Genomic DNA, 22,353 nt, shown 5'->3' with positions numbered 1-22,353 from the left:
CCCTATCCTACTTCCCAGAGAAGACTCTTATTAATGATTTGCTGTATATTCTTCTAGACTTGAAGTATTGTCAGAGCAGCAGCAGCATAACTAACATTTAATGAGTGCTCACAGGCATCAGGCAATGTTACGTGCTGTACATATATCATCCACTTAAACCTCCCAATGAAACTGTGAGGTGGGGATTCCTCCTCTTAATTAGGGTTGGGGAAATTTTATATACAAAAACACCAATAATTTATTTTTGCAAAATGGGACAATGTTATACCTACTGGACTGCAACTTGCTTCTTTCATTCTTAATATAGAGTAAACATCTGTCCATAACCGTACATGCAAAACTTTTAACATCTTTGGAGTGTTCAATTATGTGAAGTCATCATAATTAAGCAATTCCTCCTTCCCCCCAATTTTTTTTATTACAAACAATGCTACCCTGAACTTTTTTTTTCAAATATATCTGTATACTTATTTGAGTATTTCTGTAGGATAAATTTCCAGAAATAGGAAGAGTAAGTCAATATACATATATCAAATCATTTTGTTGTGAACCTTACACTCATATAATGTTATACGTCAATTACATCACAATAAAACTGGAAAAAAAGCAGAGTCATAACTCCAATTCACCTTTAAAAATAAAACAGTAGGTTTAATAGGGCACGTAAATGAAACATTTTAACACTTTCTGTACAATCTGGATAAAAGAAAATGAACTGTATTTGGATGTCTCTTATATGTGCTGAGGGTCTTTACAATCCTAAATGCAAGTACGAAATAAGGATCAGGACACCAGTTTCTCAGGGCTGGTTTGAGACTCTTGGTTCTGCCACTAAACATCTATGAAACTAGGAGCCATGAAGAAAGTATATCATCAAACATTCGAGGCCTTAATTTCTTCCCATGCAAAATGACAATGTTCCGAAGCCCCCTTTTGCACTGACATTCCTGGATTTGATTAATCCTTGAACTCTGCTTTTGTTTTCCTATTTATAAAAAAATATTTAATTATTTATTTATTTTGGGGGGTCTTCCAGAATCAATCAGTTAATGCATCAATTAGTTAAGATCTTCCAAACTTAAAAGTGCTAAGTAGTTCTCTTGTTATTTGTAGAGCAAGCAGATCTTTGTTGGATGTGACCTAAAAATGCTATGACTTCCAAAATAGTTCCTGGGTCTTTAAGAAAGCAAGACAATTATTGAATCCAACAGGCCGTTCTGTCCCAGCATTCTGGACTACGGGCATGACAAGCAGCAGGAGGTGTTTGGGAAGGCTGATACAGTATCACATCTCTCTTGGGAATCTTGCCTTCCCAGAATGAATATTTCCAAATGTATGTTCTCTGACAAAGAAGGGATTGTGTGGACCACGACCTCACAGAACACACAACATGTGTTTGATGAGAAACTTACCCAGTCTCTGTTTGTGGTGTTTGGGACAAAGTCTCAGATAAGGCCTTCTGTTTTCACTGTGTCCCATTGTCATTATCCCACTTGGCCCTCTCCACATTCCTGACGCAATAGCCAGAGAGGGCACAATTATCCGCATTGTCGAGATGAAGATGTGAAAATTCAGAGAGGGTGCTGACTGGCCTCACGTCACACAGCAAATAAGTGGCAGAGCCCAGTACGGGGTGTGGATTCTAGCATGTTACTTTTCAGTTCTTTTTCTGATGACCCTTTTTTATGGCTGGACTCCTCTTCAGTGCTCTCTCTGGTTCAGACTCATCCGGTTGAAAAGGTACAACACTTTGGTATTTTAAGGGGCATGTACAGGCTATCGCGTGGAATTTCTCTGAATTTGGGATCCGGCCGATGGTGAGTTTTATTTTCTGAAACAGAAGAAAGAAGAAAATTATAACACTAAAAATTATCCTTAGGGTCGTTTGTTCTCAGTCTGTCCTCATTCATATCCTTTGAAAACGGTTTTGAAGAAAATCCTGTGACGAACTATAATCTCTGGACAAAAGACGCTGGGATGACTTGCGCATTCGGGTGGAAGGTGGATTTTTATTCTCCGGCATCCCCTGGCTGTGGCATCCACCGGCTGGATCCAAACATCATCCTTGGTGCCCAATGGTCCCATTTGTATCAAGAATTAAAAAGCCTCTTAAAACTAGAGAACTGAAATAAGCTCCAAGACAGGACCAGTCGCTAATAAAATAGGGGAGGAAATTGAAGTTCGAGGTGTTTCTCCTGCAATCTAGCATCTCCTGGCCCTCCTTTGCAAATCTCACATTTTTTCCTCTCACTGCGCCTACCCACCCCCTCCCCGAACTCCTACTCCTCTCCACTCAATGTCATTCTCAACGAAGGGAAGTGAACCTATTCTATATCTTCCCTCTTCCAATACTTTTCCCTCCCAGGGACCAGCTCTTTGAATTTTCAAAAAGGACTGGGTATCCATTTTAACATCAAGAAATAAGTTAGGAATGGTGAGGCTGGGAAAGTAGAGGATATTTTTGATCTTCCAGGTAATCATGTTGTCGAACACCCCATGTTTCTCAGTAGCTTCCGGTTGTTATTCAGAAGAAAAGGTGCAGGCGGAATGAGCACAGGAGAAATGCTGTTGTCCCCTCCCAAGCAGGGGACAATTTAAAAAGGCAGTCTTGATTACTGCAGTCAGCGACGCCCAGGCAAAAATCCTTTTCTTGGATCTCTTCCCAGAACCAAATCCTCCTCTTGGCTTCAGAGGTGACACTTGGATCTGTGGGTCAGGGCATTGTTTGTAACTTTCCAAAGGGTTCAGAGGGTTACATTGAACACTTGGCCCCCGTGGGGGTCTTTGAAAGATGAACTATAGCTACCAGATTGTTGAACTGGGACCCTAAAAGCTACCTCTTTTCCACCCCACAACTCCTAACCTAGTCTTCAAAACACAAACCAAAGGTCCCCTCTCCGAGACAACTTTCTGGCCCCTCTCAAATAGATTTACTCCATTCCTCCCCTATGCCCATGGCCCTCTCTTCGTACCTCAAGGCACACACTACGTTATAACTGGCGTATGACATGCCTGTTTCATCCACTAACCTAGGAGCTCTTTAAGCTTGGGCTGAGGCCATCCATGTTTATAGCTCTATGAGCTAGCACAGTATCCAGCATACAGTAGGTGGTCGATAAGTGGTAAGTGAGCAAGTGAATGAATAAACGCATGAGCCCTTGCTCCGTCACTAATGAGTTATGTATCCGAGACAATTCATTCATCCTTACTGGGTTTCCCCATTTAGATAATTAGATTTGTACAATTTGTCTAACCAACAAGGTTATTCTGTGATACAGAAGAGATAAGACATATATAATCATAAAAGCTCAGTGCTGGAAGAAATTTAAGAGATCACCTTACACAGTGGTTTTCAGAAATTTTAAAGCAACAAGTTGTGTCTCAAGTAGACCTAACTGTCCAACATTTGAAAGAGATAAATGATAAACGTAGAGTGTTTCGGTCAAAGCCTCACACACTGTCCCCTTCCTCTCCTCTCCTCCTGTCCCATTTTCAGGGGCCAAGCAGCACGGTTTGAAAAACAAATTTCTCACTTTAGAGAGAAGAAACCGATGCCCAGAAATGGAAGGGATTTTTTCCAGGTCATGTGGCTCGTCAGAAATAAAAATAGACAAGGGAAGGAATGAACAATGCGGAGATTGTAGGAATGGGCAGAACCGTGGCTAGCCCTTTAAAAACACACATCCTCAGTACACACGTGCATATTTTAACTCTCGCCATAACTTTGTGAGGAAGGTATGGCTGTGCCGATTTCTGAGAGGAGGAAACCGAGGCTTAAAAAGGTGAACTTGTCCAACACTCCTCAGCCAACGGCAAAAGAAGCAAAATAATAATAACCAAACCGAGCCCTTAGATGTGCCAGTCACTGCTGGAAGCTCATTCTGTATAAGATCGCATTTAACCCACCAATATCTAGTGTTATTACTATCCCCGATTTTACATTAGAGAAAATTGAGACGCAAATTGGTTAAAGGACGTGCATCAAACCCTGAGTTAGTCTGATTACAGTGCGAGCTCTTTTTGCCACATCGAGCTGCATCTGAGTTTCTGAACCCAGCTGTTCGGTCTCCTAGCCTAGTGCTCTCTCCAAAATTACTTTACATGAAAGAATTTTGAGAGGTCCTCTAAAATAACATTCTTGCTATTTACACGTATTTTACAAAGTGTTGCTTACACTTCTTATTCTCTTATTGACACTTGGTGGCGGAGGACCAAAGAGTCCCATTTGTGTTCAGAGTGCTGTTCGGACTCCATCAAAGACCTTGGTCTCGTTCCCTCTGGCACTGACTTGCTCTGGACAGAGCCCCGACGAGGGTGACACGCTCCCCAAATCAGTGTGATCCAGCGCCAGTTAGCAGGACTTACTTCTCTCTGGATGCACCGGCTGAGGAACAAGGAGACCTCCTCCAGGTTATGGGGCTTCAAATCATTCACGGCCAAAAGGTGATCTCCGTGACAAAACAAGCATCCCAGGCGTGGGGGGCCTTTCCACTGAGCCACACTGCAAGGGAGACACGGCAAACAGCACCTGTGTGAGACCGTGCTCACTGGCCGTGCAGGACCCTGGTGGGGACGCAGGGGGGGCCCTTCACTCTAATCTACCCCATTGTTCCTGACACTGCTTTCTTTAGCTACATTGCACCAGATCTGAAGTAGTCAGACACCTTTTTCTGTCTGGGATATTCTTTCCTCTATCACTGCTGTGGGAGCAGGAACCTTCCTGCAAAGCCTCCCAGCGCCCCGCCTCTACAAAACCCTCCGCGGGCCCACTTCCTTCATTTTAATTAATCTTTCGTGCCCCCAAGCTTCTATTGCAATCTGCGAACACCTCACTTACTGTATATTCAAATAAAATGCATTTTATGTTTACCTATTTATGTGGTTGTCTTTTGCACCAAGTTATGAGACACCAGAAATTTGGTACCACCTTAAAAAAATATTTTTTATAACACTACAGCTCCAAGTAAACAAAAAGTGCCTAATAAGTATTTACTGAAAGTGAGCACATAATGATTACAGCTAATGAACAAATAAATGAGTTAATAAATGAGCAAGCTCGGGCACAGAGAGGTCCACAATTTTAATCAAGTATTTATTGAGCCTTAGATTGTGGGAAATGTGGAAAAATGACTTTATGTTTCTTGCCCTCTTACAGAACTTAGAAGACAAATGGTGTGTGACACTTACTTTACATTAAAAGGCTTTCTTCTCTTGTAAAAATGTAACCTTCCATCAAAAGGAATTATATCTTTAAAAGAATGTAGAGTCAAATAAACAGCAATCGTTTTAAGAAAATTCTCTCCTACCCAGTCTTTGGTGTCTGACCAGCAGGATTTTAGCTGATGTCTGGAAGTTTAAACCCCGGTAGTCCTTTTTCTTTTAGGTCTTAGATTCTTGTTGACTTCGCTAACTTCATTTATTCACATATATTCATTGTTCATTGATTGGGATAATTTCCTTAGACCATACATAATCCATCCCACTTTTCCTCATCATTAAAAAATCAGAAATTTGCTCCTTCTTGGACTTTCGGGTCTTCCTGTATTCACCCACCTCCCTGCTGACTTTCCCATAAAATACCCCATTTCTACCTCCATCAAAGACCTTTTGTGACAAGAGCAATATGACAAGACAGTCCAAGACAGTGTTTCAAAGGTATAGTTGTTGTCTTCATATCTTCCAGTCCCAACTGATAATCAATAACCCTCAGATCTCCAACTTACCAGATCTGTCCTGCAGCTTCTACGAGACCCAAATAATTTATGATGTCAGCAGGAGAAAGGAACAAGTTCAGTTTCTCCACTTGGCTTTCATCAGGGATGTTGTTACTACGAGATAAGACATTTATAAAAATCACATCAGGCTCTCAAAAATCACAAAAGTCTCTGGCTCCGAACTGTACTTTTTGAATAGACTTTGGCCTCCTATAGATAAGATGTATTTTCCAGTTAAAGATTGTCCAAAACATTTGGAGAAAAATATGAATTTAAATTGTTGAAAATGCCCATTAATGCCTTCCTCCACCCCTCACAGTAAGTGGTAGTATGTGGTAGACATTGGGAAGGAAGAAAAAATGGACTAAATTGATTATATAACTATCCATATCAGGTCATATCACTTTGCATATTTATCCACTGGAAATGATTCCATAAAAGACACTGGAAAGAGTTAAAATTGAGAATAATCTCATCGAACACTCTTGGCATCACTTAAAAACCTAAGACTCCTTCTCCTCCTAGTCTAGCATCAAACCTCATATGACTCGCATGCCCATAATTTTAACAGTAAAGCTGGGTGACATTCTCCCCATATCAGTGTAATCCGAAGTTCCAGGACATTAAAGACTAGTCGAGGAGGAATTTTCAAAAGTATTTGAGAATTTTACCCACAGCCCTGGGGGCGGGTGTGTGTGTGTGTTGGAGGCGGGGGGCGGGGGGGGGGTGGACCACTTTGCTTCCAACTCTATTACTCACTATGCATCGTCACCACATCAGTGAGGAGGGGGAGCTGGTCAGATTCTTGATTGACTTGGAGATTTTTAGGAACTGCTTTAAAGTTCGAATTCTGAGTTAGAAAGTAAGACTGCCTTGCTCTAAGGACCCAGAAAGCTTTAGAAATTAAAACTTTACTTGATTAATATAGACAATTGCACGAGTGTTAGTGAGGCCGACCCAGTTTTGTCATTCGTGGTCTGTGCTTCTGTTTTGGCAGGTGAAAGACGTGAGTCACTTCCTGAGCCTTGTTCTTGCAGGTGAAGCCCCTCATTCTGTCTCTCAGAAAGCGTCTGGGATTCCTCTTTGCTATCAGCAGAGTCATTGGTTGTCTCTTCAAAAAAGCTAGATTATAAGAAATGAAACAAACCCATTTTTAGCACGTCTATTTACAACTTTCTGAAGTGTGCAAATCAGATTTAAGCAGCTAACAGCCACATGAAAACTAACAAGGTTTTGAAGTACATCCACCCATCAGAATCGCAGCCACAGTTAGAATCAAATCCAACAAACTTTCCATCTAAAAGTGAATATGGAGTCAAAATAACCCCCTACCATTGGGCAGGTTGGGAGACAAGTGAGAGTATGAGGGACATAAATGAAAAATAGAAAATAACTTCCCCAGGAGATAGAAAAATGTCCTGAGGATGTCGCTGATGGCTTTCTGTGGATGGAGAAACCAATTCTCACTTTTTCTTGTTTTGAGATTGCTGAATAATGTGTAGCACTTGGTCTATGGTAATGCTTTTGTATAAATACATCAACAGTAATTTTCTGTAATTGTATATTAGCTGAAATCAGTTTTAAAAATATGGCAGTTTTACTTACCAGGATTCCATTGACATGTAATGACCCTCAGCTCTCTCGGAGACCTGGTCTGGACTATCAGGTGTAGTGGGTTCACCAGAATCACCAGAAGCAATAATGTTATCCAACTATAGACAAGAGAAGTAGACGTAAGGATGAAAGTCTACCAATAAGCCAAGCACCTTTTTATACCCTACATGATGGTTCTGGGTCCTGAAATAGGAAACACATTTGCCATTAGATGAACAGTTGTGCTCATTCTGAGGGACTGACCCAGTAAAGCTTTGGCAGATTCAAAGTCCCTTTTCTTCTCTTGCATTCTCCATGACTCTGATACAAGTGTTCTTTTGGACCACATTGATTTTATTTCTCTGTTTCATCACTAGCCACTTAATGACAAGAACTCTTTTTCCCAAACAGTGCTACTGTAGAATCATGCCACCTTGTCTGGGTCAAAGACCCTGACACAGTGCAAAACTGGCCTCAGGCCACTATGATCACAGGTGGCCCAGGTTATTTCTGGTGGCTGGAGGGGTCCTCCCTGGAGAAGCTCTCAATTAGCGCCTCAGAATTGAGACAGTCATTTGAGGCAATGATTGCTCAAAAACCCCAGGGCTTTCTATTACCTACCTAACAAATTAATCCATAATTGGAACACTTCATTCCAGTGAAGCCAGTCTCCCCACTACAGACCCGCAAACGGCACTCTTCTAATGCCCACCATCAGGCTGTCTCCTTCACCAGGAACGCCCTATTTCTCTTCTGCCTAATGAAGTTGTGTTCAGTCCTGGCCAAGGTCCCACAGCCTCCTCTGACCACTTTAGCCACTGCCAATCTCTTCCTTCTCTGAACTTCTATGGCACCGTTTTGTACTCAAAAATTTGGGGGTCTTTTTTTTTTTTAATGGTCTTTTATCTTAGTTTTATCTGCCTGACTACATTTTTCATCCCATGAAATACCTAACAAATCCCAGTTATATAACTACTGCTCAGTACAACCAACTGGTTGTTTGAACTGTCATAAAAGGCTGGTTGCCATTATTACGTTCCAGGGAACACTGGCATGAAAATATTTTGGTGAAAGAAAGGTCCTGTGGTCAATGAGCTTGGGAAATGCTGTGTGTTATATCCTACTTGGCAATTTATAATGCTTCATTGCATGCCAAAGACTCTGAAAATTCGGCAGTTACAAAGCTTGTTTAACTTACTTTAATTTGGTGTTTCTGGAACTTATTTGATCCCAGAATGTCTCCTTTATATGAACACAAGTCACTATCTTATAGAAAACTCCCACTTTGGAAAATGCTGCAGCCTCCCTCCCCCTAATTTTGTCTTCTTACCTTCCATTTCCATTCTCTTCTCTCTATCGTCCACCTAAAATATCTGCTGGGTTAATAGTACTGGAAGATAATTTGGGTTTTGCCATTTCCCATCTCAGAAGCCATTATTGTCCCTGTGCTGACTGAAGGATGAAGTCAGCTTGGCATTCAAGCCCTATCACGGTCTGACTCCTTTTTCTGTCATTTTCTCCACCATGCCATTCACTCGCTCTAGGTTATGGTCCAACTGAATCATTCACCATATGTATATCAAATGGTATTTTGTCTCTGAAGCCTTCCCTGACTCCAGTGAAGAGAGAAAATCTGTTCTTTTTCTATTTCTTCCACAACTCTTTGCCCATACTTCTTGTGTAGCATCACCATGTGGTAACTGAGAGGACTGTGAGCTCTGAGGGCAGAGTGATGTAAGGTCCTGGATTGTAGCATCACGCCTAGCACACTACCGCATCTAGTGCACAGAAGGCACTCAGTGGGGGCTTCCAACTGCTCAATAGTCTGGTTGATACATGCTACACCATTTACCAACTAAGGACTTGTGCTCACATTATTGTTTCTGCCCAGAATGCAGAAAGACTCCCCAAGTCAACCCCTCCAAGTCCAAATTTTAACTATCAAGTGAAGTTGAATGTCGCCTCCATGGAACCTTCCCTGGTCTTCAGTCTGGAAGTCAGTTCCCCTAGCTTCAAACCCTTCATGCACTCCAGGAATTTTATAAGCATCTTTCTTCAGCATAGAGTCTGTTCTGCCTTATATCATGATTGGCTCCTTAACACATCACCTGTGTCTGACTCGCTGATCTGTGTTCCACTGAACCAACCCACAGCCCCAAGAACAGTGCCTAGCAGAGGTGCAGCAGATATTTGCAGAAGGAATGAATGATTGATGAATGAAGGCGTTACCTCTAAAAGCAGACTTCGAGGACTAATATAATGACTCTCCTCTTCTGTATCTTGAGTGGTCTCCAGTGAGAAGTCATGTGATAGATGAGCTCGTCTGAGTCCTGGAGAACTTTTTTCCATTAAATGCTGAATAAAGAGATGAAGACAGAATGACTGATTTTCTTTGCAAGAGACAGAATTAAACCATATGCTTTCTGGGAAAGCCATAATAGATTAATTGGGTTGAGATGATCAGAGGATCTTCCAAGGTTCTATCTAGAAGCCCATTGGACTTGAATTTGCCTCTTGAATTTGGGTCACCACTGATGATGTCAAACTATGAGCTCATCTTTCAGGCTTTTCTCTATGATTGGGATTTGTAACTCAGAACAAATGTTTCTGCCCGGTGGGTGGTACTCTAAGTTACTAAGCTCCGCCAGAGTCCTCCACCTCCATATTTTTCTAGTTTTCACCCAGTGCCATCTGAGAAGGTAATTAGTCCAGAGTTAAGGAACTGCAACTTTCCTCTTCTTGCTCAATATTTCTCTTTTGTGTTCTGCTCACTTGCTTCTATTGTTTTCATAGCTATGCACTTTGGTAGTGCTGATCATGTGATAGAATAAATTATAGAATTCAGGGTGATCTAAGTTCAACCAATTACTGCTCGTCCTCCCAATATATTCTACTAAAGTAGTGGCTTTACGTGGCAGGAAAATTGTTATAGTATAATTTAATTCTTCTAAGAACAATGCCTGAGAGCAGGGGGGTTTGAAAAAACCCTGAATGTTCTCTAGGAAGTCCTTGAAAAAAAGTGATTAAAAAAAAAAAAAAGATGCATTTGAGTTGCATTCATTTTTTAGCTCCAGGCTCATGGATCCAGATCATGCTGAGTTGGGAATAAAGAAGGATTCTAACTTAATTTCAACAATAACAACAACAACAGATCCAAACAAGGCAGATGGTACTCTTAGCTGGAACTGATTAAAAAACTGCTGGATTGGAATACATAGTTTGAAAAAATAAGACAACCAGTAACATTATCTTTGGGAAGAAGGGGTATCATGAGTGAAAAGCAAGAGGCATTTACTGAAAAGGGTTAGTTTTCCCAACCCTGTTTCCTGCCACCTTTCTTACAAATATCAAATGAGGTGTTTGGCCTGGTGATTTCGATAAGCTACAAAATGCTTTTAAAATAGTTGGAGAGCTCCCAACTAGATAAAACAGGTGGCTATGCCATATTAAGACGTGCCTGGTCCCCAGAGAGAAGGGAGAACCAGTGGTTACCTCTCTAGGGACAGACAAGTATTTATAGCAGAAGAAAAAAAGACTCAACCCATTTATTGATAATATCCCAAGTTGGGAAGATCGCAAATCCGAGAGTGCTGAGAATATAATTACACATCACTTTCAAGAGGGCAGTTGTATTTTTTTCCTCAAATAGAGTTCATTAGAATGAAGATGAAGCCACACACATGTATGCATGTGAGGAGAAGCAAGACTGATCTGGGAAAATGAAAGAAATGAATAAAAACTCTGATTTTGCCTGAGGAGTAGAGATGATATGGCAGGAAATCAAGCGGTATTTGGGGAACATTTTTACAGGGGCGATCTGTGCCTTGTGTGTGAGAAGAAGAAAAAGGTTGCCACTCAGGCTTTTGTTTAGCTGGGGGGAATCCTCCCAACATGCCCAGATGTATGTTGAGGAGCATTCAAAAGGAATGAATCTATCTAGAAATGAGCAGGGCAAGCAGTAAGGCTCATCTGTGGTATGGTAAACAGACTCAATACAGGATAAACACTTAGGGCTAAGAATCATTCTTATGGCGGGTTTAATTTTGAGGAAGATGTCAAATACATTAGAAAGACTTTTGAGCCATCAGCTGACTCCTAGACATGGCATCCTAAGAGAAAATGAGGAGAGTCTGATTACCAGGTCTGGAGGATGATTTCTTGATGCTGGGAAGCAGTCAGCCTCTGATATGCTGGAATGACCAAGGAGAGGGTTGGGGTCTGAAGAGGGTCTTTTACCAACCAATGAGAGTATCTTCCGCTTATAAAAAAAAAAAAAGAATATTGGAATCAGGCACAGTTGATTTCATGTCTGGAATGAAGCAACAGCCTCGTCACTGAGCTCCCTGCCTCCTGCCTTTCACCGCTAACGTTTATACTGACGGCCAGCATTCTCTCACTGTAACATGAGGTACCGTGTCCCTCTTCTGTTTCTAAACCCTCGAGGACTATCATTGTGGCCTTCGGAGATGCCCCAAACTTCCCTCAACCTATCTTTTAAACCCCGTAGCCCTCTGCACCCACTCCTTTGTTCTAATCATTCGAGTCAACTGGTAGACATGCCTTGCTTTCCCCTCCTCCCTGGCCTCTGCTTTCGCTGGATGCATAGAACGACCTAGAAAACATGTCAAAACGATATCTGGAGACCAAAATTTCATGTATAAAGGTCTGCCCTAAGAAAGGACTTGCGTAAATTAGCAAAGGTTCTTAGGAAATAAATGAAAAACAAAGTTATTAGCTCTTACATTAAAGAGATATTATTTTGAAAATGCAAGATAAACGAAAAGCATTTTTATAGAGACCACCCTAGACTTAGTCATTTGAAAGGTAGCTGTTATGTACCTTGGATAACAATGATGGAAAATACTATAGTTTCAGCTGTTGTTTCAAAAAAAATGCCATAGTTAATTTTCACTCCTCCTGCCCCAATAATGAAAATCTGAAGTGTCTGTAGGTTAGCTCTCCTACAAAGCACAAAAGTATTTTTTTCCTCCGTTGTTAGTCATAAAAATAACAAGGATGTACATTTCTCACTTATTTATTCCTTGTATTAATGCCAGTTGCTAAGGAGGTAAAAAAAAAAAAAAAAAGCTATGATTGTTTTCCTCATGAAAGAGGGCTGTGTTCAGGTGCCCTGTTATTTTATTAGTGATGGAGAGTCACCTCTGTATTCTGGTGTGCTGCTTTTATATCCGAGCAAAATGATGACATGAAGGAGACCCAGTCTTTAATCTTCTCCCTGTTGATAGGAATAAATGTTTGGCTGGCATGTGGCAACAATAGTGCCTGCGCTCCTTTTGAACTAGAAAAGAATTCTTTTTATAAAGGTTAGAACAAGCAGTGGGAACAGGTATTGGGAAATTAAAGATTTTTTTCTAAGTCGCTTAAATGACCCACTGGCTCCTCGCCACCTCCACACTTGCACACTAGAATTAACCCTCATGACACCTCTGTGAGGAAAGCTCAGAGAAATGGGAAGAAAAGTAGAAAATAACAGTAGTAATTGCAGAGTTCGGAGCTTCTGGCTTTGACACCAATTTCTTTTGTGTGCTTAAGCGAGCCGGGTAACCTGTCAGCGCCAGTGTTGAGTAGCTATCCAGGTGTGCCTCCCTCAATTGAGGGAGTGGATGTGTTTATGAAGAATGTGTTAGAAAATGTGCATTAATCACATCTTCTTTTCTGTTGACCCTTATGACAATTTAAAAAGAAAGCTTTTCCGCTCTGGATCGATGGGAAACATGGAGTTTCTTCATACTTTGGCTTCTGTACTCGCTCACTCCTCCACACAGCTTCCCCTCCACTGGAGCCTCTCTGTCAAGCAGGTAATCACCTAGGCAGAATCCGCTAGGCACCTTTGTTAGCACCAGGAGCCCCTTTTTTAAAACTGAGGACCTTTTCAAGGATGAGCATAACCCCCCCCCCCCACCACCACCACCAATACATGTAGTTCCTACAGATGTTCGTGTATTGGTATGCATGGTGTATGCATCTGGGGTGATGTTGGCTGTTGTGGGCTGAATTGAGTGCCACCAAAAATTTATATATTGAAGTCTCAATCCCCAGGACCTCAGAATGTGATCTAATTTGGAAACTGGGTCAGGTTACAGACGTGATTTGTTAAGGCAGGGTCATACTGAACGAGGGCGAAATCCTAATCCAATAGGACTCGTGTCCTTATAAAAAGGGGAAATTTGCACACAGAGACATGCACACAGGGAGAAGGCCATATGAAGACTGTAGTTATGCTGCTGAGAGGCAAGGACTTCCAGAAGTTAGAAGGGAGGCCAGGAGCAGATCTTCCCTACGGGTTCAGCATGAGCATGGCCCTGGCACCTTGACTTTGGACTCAGCCTCCGAAACAGTAAGAATACAACTTTCCATTGTTTTAAGCCACCCATTTAGTGGTACCTTGTTATGGAAGCCCTAGGGAATGAATCTTGTGACTTTTCAAGGTATTTTGACAAATAACGAAGGCTGCCAAGATGGTGTTTAAGGTTGTAACCAGGGTTTTCTGTTCCAAACATGTTTATTATTCATTGGTTTAAAATGTTCCTGTTTGCTTTTTGTTCTGCACACAGGAGACACTGTGTTATATTACTACTCGCCTGTCATGGCCAATGAGGAAGTATTCCCTGGTAGTCGTTTTGATGGACATCACCTCATCCATGTGGCATTTAAACATCTTCTGTACAGTCTGCAGTTTTTCATGGCTGCTTATGCCAACTTCTACGCTGGAAGTTCTGTGAGTTACAAACATAGAGTATTAAACAGATGCAAATACAAACTTAGGAAGAAAACTGACTAACATTTTATGTTAGGATTCAAATTGAATAAAACTTTAGATCTGCTTGATCAACGTTTTGAAAACTAGCTCATCATTTTAGAAAATAAGTTTAAATCTCATTCATCATTGAAGATACTTTGACCAGCATGAAACTTAATTTGAAAATTTCTATTTCAGTTGGATTTTTAATTCCACGATTATCCTGTTTTCTAATTTTTTGGTACATAATTTCTTAAAGAGAAGACAAAAATAGCCAACCTAAATCTTTTTTTAACAATCTATTTGGCTTTATGAAATGATAACTTCGTTTGCTTTCCCTTATCCATGCATTAAGTAAATCAAAGTCTTTTGTAATGAAACACTTATTAATTAATGATTTATCAACTAAAATATACAATATGAAATAATTATTTAGCTATCTGTTACTTAAATGTTCCCCATTTTACCTTCTTTTTAGCAACAAATATAAATGTGAAGCCCTTGCTTCTTTCTATGACATTAATTTCAATTTGCATGCAACCTATTAATATTTATTGTCATAAACTTTTTCTTGATTGGATACACACCGATCGATTTCAATGGAACCTCGGCGATGATGGTCTTTGTAATAGGAAAGACTAAATCCCTTTTCCCCATGCCTTGACAAAATAAAAAACCGCTTTTTCCAGGAGGTCTGAAAAATTAAAACATTCGGCATCTCAGTTAAATCTCAGAGGAAGAGAAAGGCTGGTGGGAGGCTTGTTAAATCATAGTGAATACTTACCACAGAAGTGAAAAGCTGAGGAGGTGGTGATTTAATAAAGTAATCTTGTTTGCAGACTTCATTTTCATAATAATATGTAAATTGTTTGCCTAATAAAAGAAAGTGAACAGGACTCAGTTTGTTCCCTGTAAATTTCTGAAAAGAACTGCTTCAATTGGAAAACATTGTTTACCTCTGGAAAAGTCTTCAGATTATTCAGTTATGGAAAAGAACATCTATAATAGTCCAGGAAAACAAAGGACCCAAAGACCAAGTGTGTGATTCTTATTCATCCACAGCAGGAACCTTTATTCAGACGACATTTAGAAGTACCTTAATTCAGCTCACATCTGTCTGCACCTTAATGCAGGGCACACCTTTTTGGTTCTCTGTTTCTGGAGCACTTTGCTGGCTCTCTAGATGAGAGCTAAGGCTTGTCTCCATTCCTGTTGATGAGCCAGCCAAGGAGCATGATAATTCTGTCTTGCCCTTTGGCTTAGCAAACTAAAGCGAAACCACCTGCTGTTGAAAATGAGGCAGCAGAAATGGTTACGGAAATGTTAAATGCTTCCTTGCAAGTGCTGCGATTATATGCAGTTTTGATATTTTTCCTACATTTTCCAAAATGTCTAGAAGAAATATAAACTACATCCATTATTTAGAAAACACAACTAATGTTATTTAAAATTTTTTTTTTTTTTTTTTTTTTTTAAAGAGCTTGGTTGGTTTTGCTTTCACATCCGGGCTATGCTTGTAGTTTGTTCTTGATTTGGGAAAAGGCAGCGTTTACTAAAGATTTAGAACTTTTTTATTCGGTGAAAACAGAATTAGGATTAGGTAAGGCAGCTGATGGGGCCATTATGCTGGTACCCAACAATTCCGAGGCAGAGGTCCTCACCTCCTCTTCCTCCCATCCTGCAGCATCTCTGCCTGCTCCTCGGCCCTCCGCCCCCACCCCTCTAAAAAAAAAAAAAGAAAGAAAAAGAAAAGAAAAACAGAAGGAAACCTTATAGCAATACGTTTCAACTCCTTTAGTAGTTGGTGTGGCCTTGGACAAATTCACAGATTTGTTTACTGAACGAATCTGTATAGAGCGCCTTGAATCACTAAATTTGCCTCAGCATCTTCGTCTTAAAATGGAGGCAGCGGCACGGACCTCGCAGACTTGTGGTGAGGACTGAAAGGGTTAATGCACGGGACACTCTCAGGACTGGGCCCGGCACACAGTGGGACTCGCCGAAGGGTAGAATGATTTAAAAATAGAGGAAACTTTAGACTTAGTCATCTACAGAATAAACCAGTCTTCAATCTGCCTGTAATAGAGACCCTCTTTGGTGGCGTTCAATTTAGAGGGGTCAGTAAATGTCGCTATTTTGTGAAAATTTGGTCTTAGAAGACTTTAATGACATTCTATGCAATTAACAGAATCTTAAAATTGACAAGGAGATTCTAAAATTCGTATGAAAATGCCAAGTGCCTGGAATAGTCAAAATAACTGAAAAAAAAAATTAGAACACTAACGGTACCTGATTTTAAGAACTACTATAAAGCCGTAGTAACTAAAACAACATGGAAAAAGATGGGCAAATGTAGCAATGGGAACAAAATAGATAGTCTAGAAATAAATCCATGCATGTATGAAAAACTGATTTTTGACAAAGATGCAAAGGCAATGCGATAGAGAAAGGTTAACCATTTCAATAAATGACATTGAAACAACTGGATATCCATATGCAAAAAATAATGAACTTAGGTCCACATCTACAGATTCAATACAACTCCTTTCGAAATCTCAATGACAGCTACTTATATGCTTTCTCTTCTTCAGATCCCCATAGCCCTGCGCACCTAGGTCACGATTCCTAGCACAGCCTGATTGCATGTGCTTATCTTAACTTCCCCATGAATTATTAACTCTAGGAGAACAGTGGCTCTTATAAGTTCATCTGTGTCTTCTGTAGTATGAAGCACAGTGACTTACTAGTGACGGATGCTTTAAATAAATATTTAAACAAATATTGAATTGGATTGAAGTATTTCATTTCTAAATTACTTCATCTTAAACTCAGCTCTTCTATCTACTCACTTGCAATGCCTACGTAAGCATGAGCAAGAACATCTGAATACTACACCTGGAGCTACCCCCATAATAAGCTTTGAAGACAATTTAGAAAGGTTTTCCAAGTGAGAAATTTCATACGAAATTAAGGAAACCCTCCACTGTCCTTTCTGGGCTATAGTTTGTTGTGAGTATCATCTCCAAGCAAAAAATGGAACATTTGGACCGTGAAAATCAGAAAATGCCAAGTTTCTAGATAGGTGAGCTCTTACGAAATCATTAGCTGAATCCAATAGCCTCTGCTACATTCTTCAAAGCAAGAATCATTGTCCCAGAATGCCACCTGTTATCCCCACGAAAACCATCTTCTACATGTATCCTGGTTAGCTGGATGAGAATTTTCCATTATTTTCAACAAAAAAGCTTTTTCCTTCTGAGAGTATGCCCCTTGAATACCTGGAATTTTCTGAGGTTTCGGTTCCATAGTGGCTATCTTTCCTTACCTGTCAAAAAGAATAATAAGTGTCGTTAGTCCCCAAACAACAGCATGCTTCACTGATTAGCCAGCTGATCATCAAGTATCAGGAGGAAAATCATGCATGTCGATGAGATGGGTCATCTACCTCCTCCCGCCCCCTGCCCCAGGCTGATGGTCGCCACTCAGCAACAGGGACTCTTCCAAGCAGTGCTTACCGAGCGGCAGTTCTTTAGAGGTGTTGCCAGGATGACAGAAGAAGCTGTCTTCCCTGGACTTTGTCTGCGTCTGGTCCAGAACTGACTCTGATAAGAGAACACCTAGGGGAGCAACACCAAGAAGGAGGAGTTAAGAACAGGGCAGAGGGCAGGTCGGCTACGGAGCGAATGTAACTGAGAAAGTATTTCTGGCCAAAAGGAAGAGCCACATAAGTCCATCTTCATGCCAGGAACTCACTTTCTCCAGAGGGAAATCTAAGAGCGAGGACCAGGGCATACCCTGTATTTAAATGGCCTCAGCTACCTGGGCGGCTCGTCCCCAAGGCTGCCTGACTCTGGGGCTGAGGCTGACATAGTGAAACTAACTCTGAAAGGAGAGTCCTTTCCTGGGCAGCTCTGCCAGTGACCCATGCCCATTACGGGGCGCTGAGAGAAGGGGAATCCCACAGGGTGAAGGGCCTTGGGGCAGGTGAGGTCTTTAGAATAGGCATGTGTTGGTGACCAATATTTACCTTGAATTAATAAGACTCTCACAATAGAAGGAAGCACTGAACAGGGCAGTCCCCAGGACAGTTCCCGGAAAATGGATGGAGACCAAGGGACTTTTGCCATTCATCGGCTTAGTATGATTTCTCTTTTTCTTCCTGATAAACTCATTCCCTCCTTTTAAGGCATAAATGACTCACAGCAATTTTTAAATCATACATATTTATATATCTATTTTTTAAAAACAGATGAAAATCTTAAGGTTAAGACCACAGGTTCTACTTTTGGTGATTTGTCAGAAGCATGTGGAAACTATTTAAAGGCCAGTGGGGTTTTCCTGGACCCTGACTCACTCACACCTTTCCTGACCAGAGAAAGGTTTTCTCTATTCAGATATCCCTATATACTAATGATACTGATTATTTGAACGAATAACAACAATAAAAAATGAAATAGCAAATCAGACCTTGCTGGGGTGTCTTAAGGCATACCTTGAAGAACTTGTGTCCTTAGCCCTTGCTTGGTGTAAGGGGCACACTTAGTTCTGTGAGGTGAGCTGGAATGCGTGGGAAAGGTGTCAGGCCACCAGGGTCAAACCTCCTCTTCCCTGGAAGAGCAATTCTGTACAAGAAAGAGGAATAGAACCTACCTAAGACTTATTCACCCTCAAAATGACATGGACATTTTTAAAACAATTTACCCCTGAAGTCTTGTGTCAAATCCATTAGGTTCTTTCCAGTTGTAGGATTTCACGGACTGAAATAGAATTGGGACCAGTGGTTTTCAGCCCATTGCCCTTCCCTCCATCCATCCACGTGGGAAGTGGCCACCCCTTCCCAAAGGGCATTTAGGCTGGTGAGTGATGGTGCTCAAAGGTCAGAGGAGTTCAGAAGGGTGCAGGAGAGATCAGCTGAGGGCGAGATATTTTAAAGCTGTGTGTGTACAGTAAGCTCTATGTTTAAAAAGCCAAACTTCTTTTTTTTTTCCCTAGATAAAACAATTCTTTGTAAAGCCTTTACAGATTATCAAATATGTCTGCAATGATTATTGCTTTGGTATCTCCGAGCTGTCCTATGAGGCAGGTCGTTTTACAAGTGAAAAGCTGCATTGGGTAGAGGTGCAGTGAGGTGACGTGCTAGGTCCCCTGGCAGAGCCCCACACGGCACCACACTGATGATCACGGGACACTCCCAGCTACATCTGCACTACCTGCACATCGTGGATGGCAAAGATCTTTAAAGGACATTTCCAATGTCTGTGAAAGGCTCCGAAGTCACATGTAGGGACCACTCTTTCCTCTTTTCCTCACTCACCACAAAATGAGATGACAGATGTGGCAGTAGGGTGCGGTAGTTCGGAGCAGCGGTCCCCAACCTTTTTGGCAGCAAAAAGGTGCTGCCTGATGATCTGAGGTGGAGCTGAGGCGGTGATGCTAGTGCTGGGGAGCGGCTGCAGATACCGATGAAGCTGTGCTCGCTGGCCTGCCGCTCACCTCCTGCATGGCCCGGTTCCTAACAGCCGCAGCCCAGAGGCTGGGGATACCTGGTTTGAAGTGCTAACTCTGGAATCTGGATTTAAGTGTCACCTCCATCAGTTGTGCGAGATGTGATCCTGAGTACAGATGCAAGTGATAAAATTACCACCTTCACAGGATTGCTGTCAGCATTGCTTTGGATAATCTAGTAGAGAGCATTTAGTATCTATTAGGTGCTTAATAAATATGGTTTGTTAGGTCATTTCTAGCTCAGCTATTCCATGATTCTATAATCGTTTAATAGTAACTAGCATTTATTTAGAGTACTTATTACATTTCAGGCGCTTCTAAAAGCATGTAAAATAGATTTCACATATATGTATATAATGGATTTCATGTATATATGTACATAACTAGATTTCATGTATAATATATATTTATATCATCTACATAAATTTTATATTACATATGAAATCCAATATATACATACACATGTATGAAATCTATTACATAAAGTTTGCTTATATCATGTAAGAAAACTTACATATTATATATATATAGATTCTTATTCTTATTTAAATATATATATATCACCTAACAATATTATAAAGCTTACACTCTTTTTATAATGATCCATTTTACAGATGAGGAAACTTACCAGAGATATCAAGCAATTTGTCTTTGATTATATAATTAAAAAGAAGCAGAGTCAGAATCCTATCTTGAGAGCTGGTGTCTGAACTACTTTGCTCTTCCTCCTATCTAAGAAGGAAGAATTAAATCTTTCCATAGTTTTGCTTGCATTTCTTGTCATTGTCCCCAAACAACAGCAAAAAAAAAAAAAAAGCCTTTCCGATTTAGCCCTTTGTGCTCATTCAGGAGAATCTACTCACTATCCTTGTTGCCTAACCTGATCGTTGTAATGTCATTTGAGATTTGATGATTGTGATACCAAGAGGTCCTGTTTCTCATTGACCGTATAGCCCACGAAGATTATGAATAAAGAGCCCATACCAGCAATTTTGCTTGGTTAAGCTGCCAGATCGCCACAGCTTTGAGAACCCAAACTAGTCACACCAAATGGTACTTACTGAAAGCCAGGTGGTTACTGGTTCAGTTCTCAGCAAAGTGCCCTGCCTCTGGGTCTCCTGAGTGCGCCCCTGCTCACTCTGAGCTCTGAGTGCCAAGGTGAGGATTTATGCATAAGCTTTGTTTGAAATGTGAACAAACAGGAAGTCCCTAGACTTCTATCTTAGGACAGATTTTATTCTTGCCCCAAGTTGAAAAGAAAGCTGATCTCTCAGGGGAAGTCCCTGGGTTTTATTCTTCCTGTGGCTTGGCACAGAACCTCTCTTGGCATTCTAGCTGTGTAGCAACAACAACAACAAAAAAAATAAAAGGAAATAAATTTTAAAAAAACTTCAGACTTTAGACCATAGTCACAATGACTCCTATTGAGAACAGTGCCAGCTCTTCCCTGACCTCTTGCTGTGACTGCCATTGAAACAATTCCCTCGCTTCCCTCCCATCCATATCCATCCCGCCATGCCCTCCTGAGGATAGTAGGAAGGATTCCTTTATGCCAGATAAGGAAACAAAAGCCGGGCTTCTCCAACACATTTGTACATGGCAAGGGGCTGCGGGAAGATATGCTTATTTACCCATAATGAAATTGCGTTAGGTAGGCTCTTCTTCACAGCCACCCAAAAACACCTAAAAATAAGTAGGCTGCTATGAATGGCCATTCTTAGACCTGCTTGCTGAGTGCTATCTGGCCACCAAAGGACTTTAGATATATTTTCATTTATATTAAAAAAATTTTTTTTAGAGGGAAAGAGGAAATGGCTAATGCATTTTATTTTCTTAGATCATCTTTAGAAGTGAAAATACATAACTTTAATCTTTGTTTTCATTAGTATAATTGAGTTTGAACCTACTCTGCCAGGTATTCATTGAGAGGTTTTGGCTAGTTACTTAAGTTTTCTGAGTGTGTTTCCTCATCTGCCAAATAGAATAGATAATGTTGACCTCACAGGATCTTTTTAAAATTGAGTAAGATTTTATATATAAAAAGCGTGTAGCACAGTGCTTGATATATGGTAAACATTCGACAAAGGTTATTTCTCTGTTTTTCCCTTTTGCACTCTATGGAGGGTATAGATATTATTGATTCCTTTACCTAAAAAGCCTAGCTGAACTTTAGACATGCAGAAATGATTAATTTATAATTCATTTCCTGAACAGGACAGGTTTTGCCTGATTTGGGAAAAATAATTTCTTGGAATGTATTTCCTTGGATGTTTCTTGGGGGTCAGCATTTGACTACTCTGGAAATAATCTTTAGTAGTTTTATATTTGGTCTTTAACCAGGTATTACTAGTTATTGCTCTAAGTAGTTCATAACATGATTGTGCTAATCTCCCCTTACCTGGGAACTATAATGCTACCGAGAGCCCATCGTCATAATCCAATGACCTAACCAAAAAAGGAGAGAGGAAAAATTGCTTCAAAATTGTGTTTCTTTGGAAAGGATTTCTATAAATCAATAATACAGAGAAATGGACTTCCCATCTTTTCATCCATCCATCCATCCATCCATGTGTCCATTCACCCAACCACCCTCTTACCCCACCTGTTTTAGGATTTTTTTGGTCATATTTTCCTAATAGTATTACAAAGTTCTTTGAGAAAGAATATTAGTACATTCCACAGGTGCCTAGGAAAGCTATTTGTGCTGTAGATGCCATTTATAATAGAAAAACTTGCAAGCAATCAAAATTGGTATAGACATCAAATATTAGGCTTGTGAAA

At 40.7% G+C, this 22,353-nt stretch overlaps 1 protein-coding gene across 7 annotated transcripts; it reads right to left on the bottom strand.

Moving 5' to 3' along the window:
• Positions 1-377: 377 nt before the first annotated feature.
• PLEKHS1 (pleckstrin homology domain containing S1) lies at positions 378-20,715 on the bottom strand. Of its 7 annotated transcripts, none has more exons than XM_016146357.2 (16): positions 20,634-20,715; positions 19,382-19,679; positions 18,560-18,689; positions 17,583-17,684; positions 17,346-17,392; positions 14,852-14,940; positions 14,655-14,761; positions 13,910-14,044; positions 12,468-12,543; positions 11,446-11,565; positions 9,537-9,662; positions 7,320-7,426; positions 6,630-6,836; positions 5,724-5,828; positions 4,366-4,501; positions 378-1,831 (listed from the first exon to the last, which is right to left on the bottom strand). In XM_016146357.2, exons 5-16 carry the CDS (start codon positions 17,371-17,373, stop codon positions 1,658-1,660), a joined length of 1,410 nt encoding a protein of 469 aa, XP_016001843.2. In that variant the 5' UTR covers positions 17,374-17,392; positions 17,583-17,684; positions 18,560-18,689; positions 19,382-19,679; positions 20,634-20,715; the 3' UTR covers positions 378-1,657. The 7 variants fall into 7 exon arrangements, with proteins under 7 accessions (XP_016001843.2, XP_016001848.2, XP_016001844.2 ...); XM_016146362.2 differs by having other exon boundaries at positions 6,672-6,836; XM_016146358.2 differs by having other exon boundaries at positions 19,382-19,747; positions 20,634-20,689.
• Positions 20,716-22,353: the final 1,638 nt, after the last annotated feature.

The sequence above is a fragment of the Rousettus aegyptiacus genome, unplaced genomic scaffold, assembly GCF_014176215.1.
Source record: "Rousettus aegyptiacus isolate mRouAeg1 unplaced genomic scaffold, mRouAeg1.p scaffold_m13_p_6, whole genome shotgun sequence".
In the NCBI taxonomy this organism is placed as follows: Eukaryota; Metazoa; Chordata; class Mammalia; order Chiroptera; family Pteropodidae; genus Rousettus; species Rousettus aegyptiacus.
This window is presented reverse-complemented; position numbering and strand designations above follow the sequence as displayed.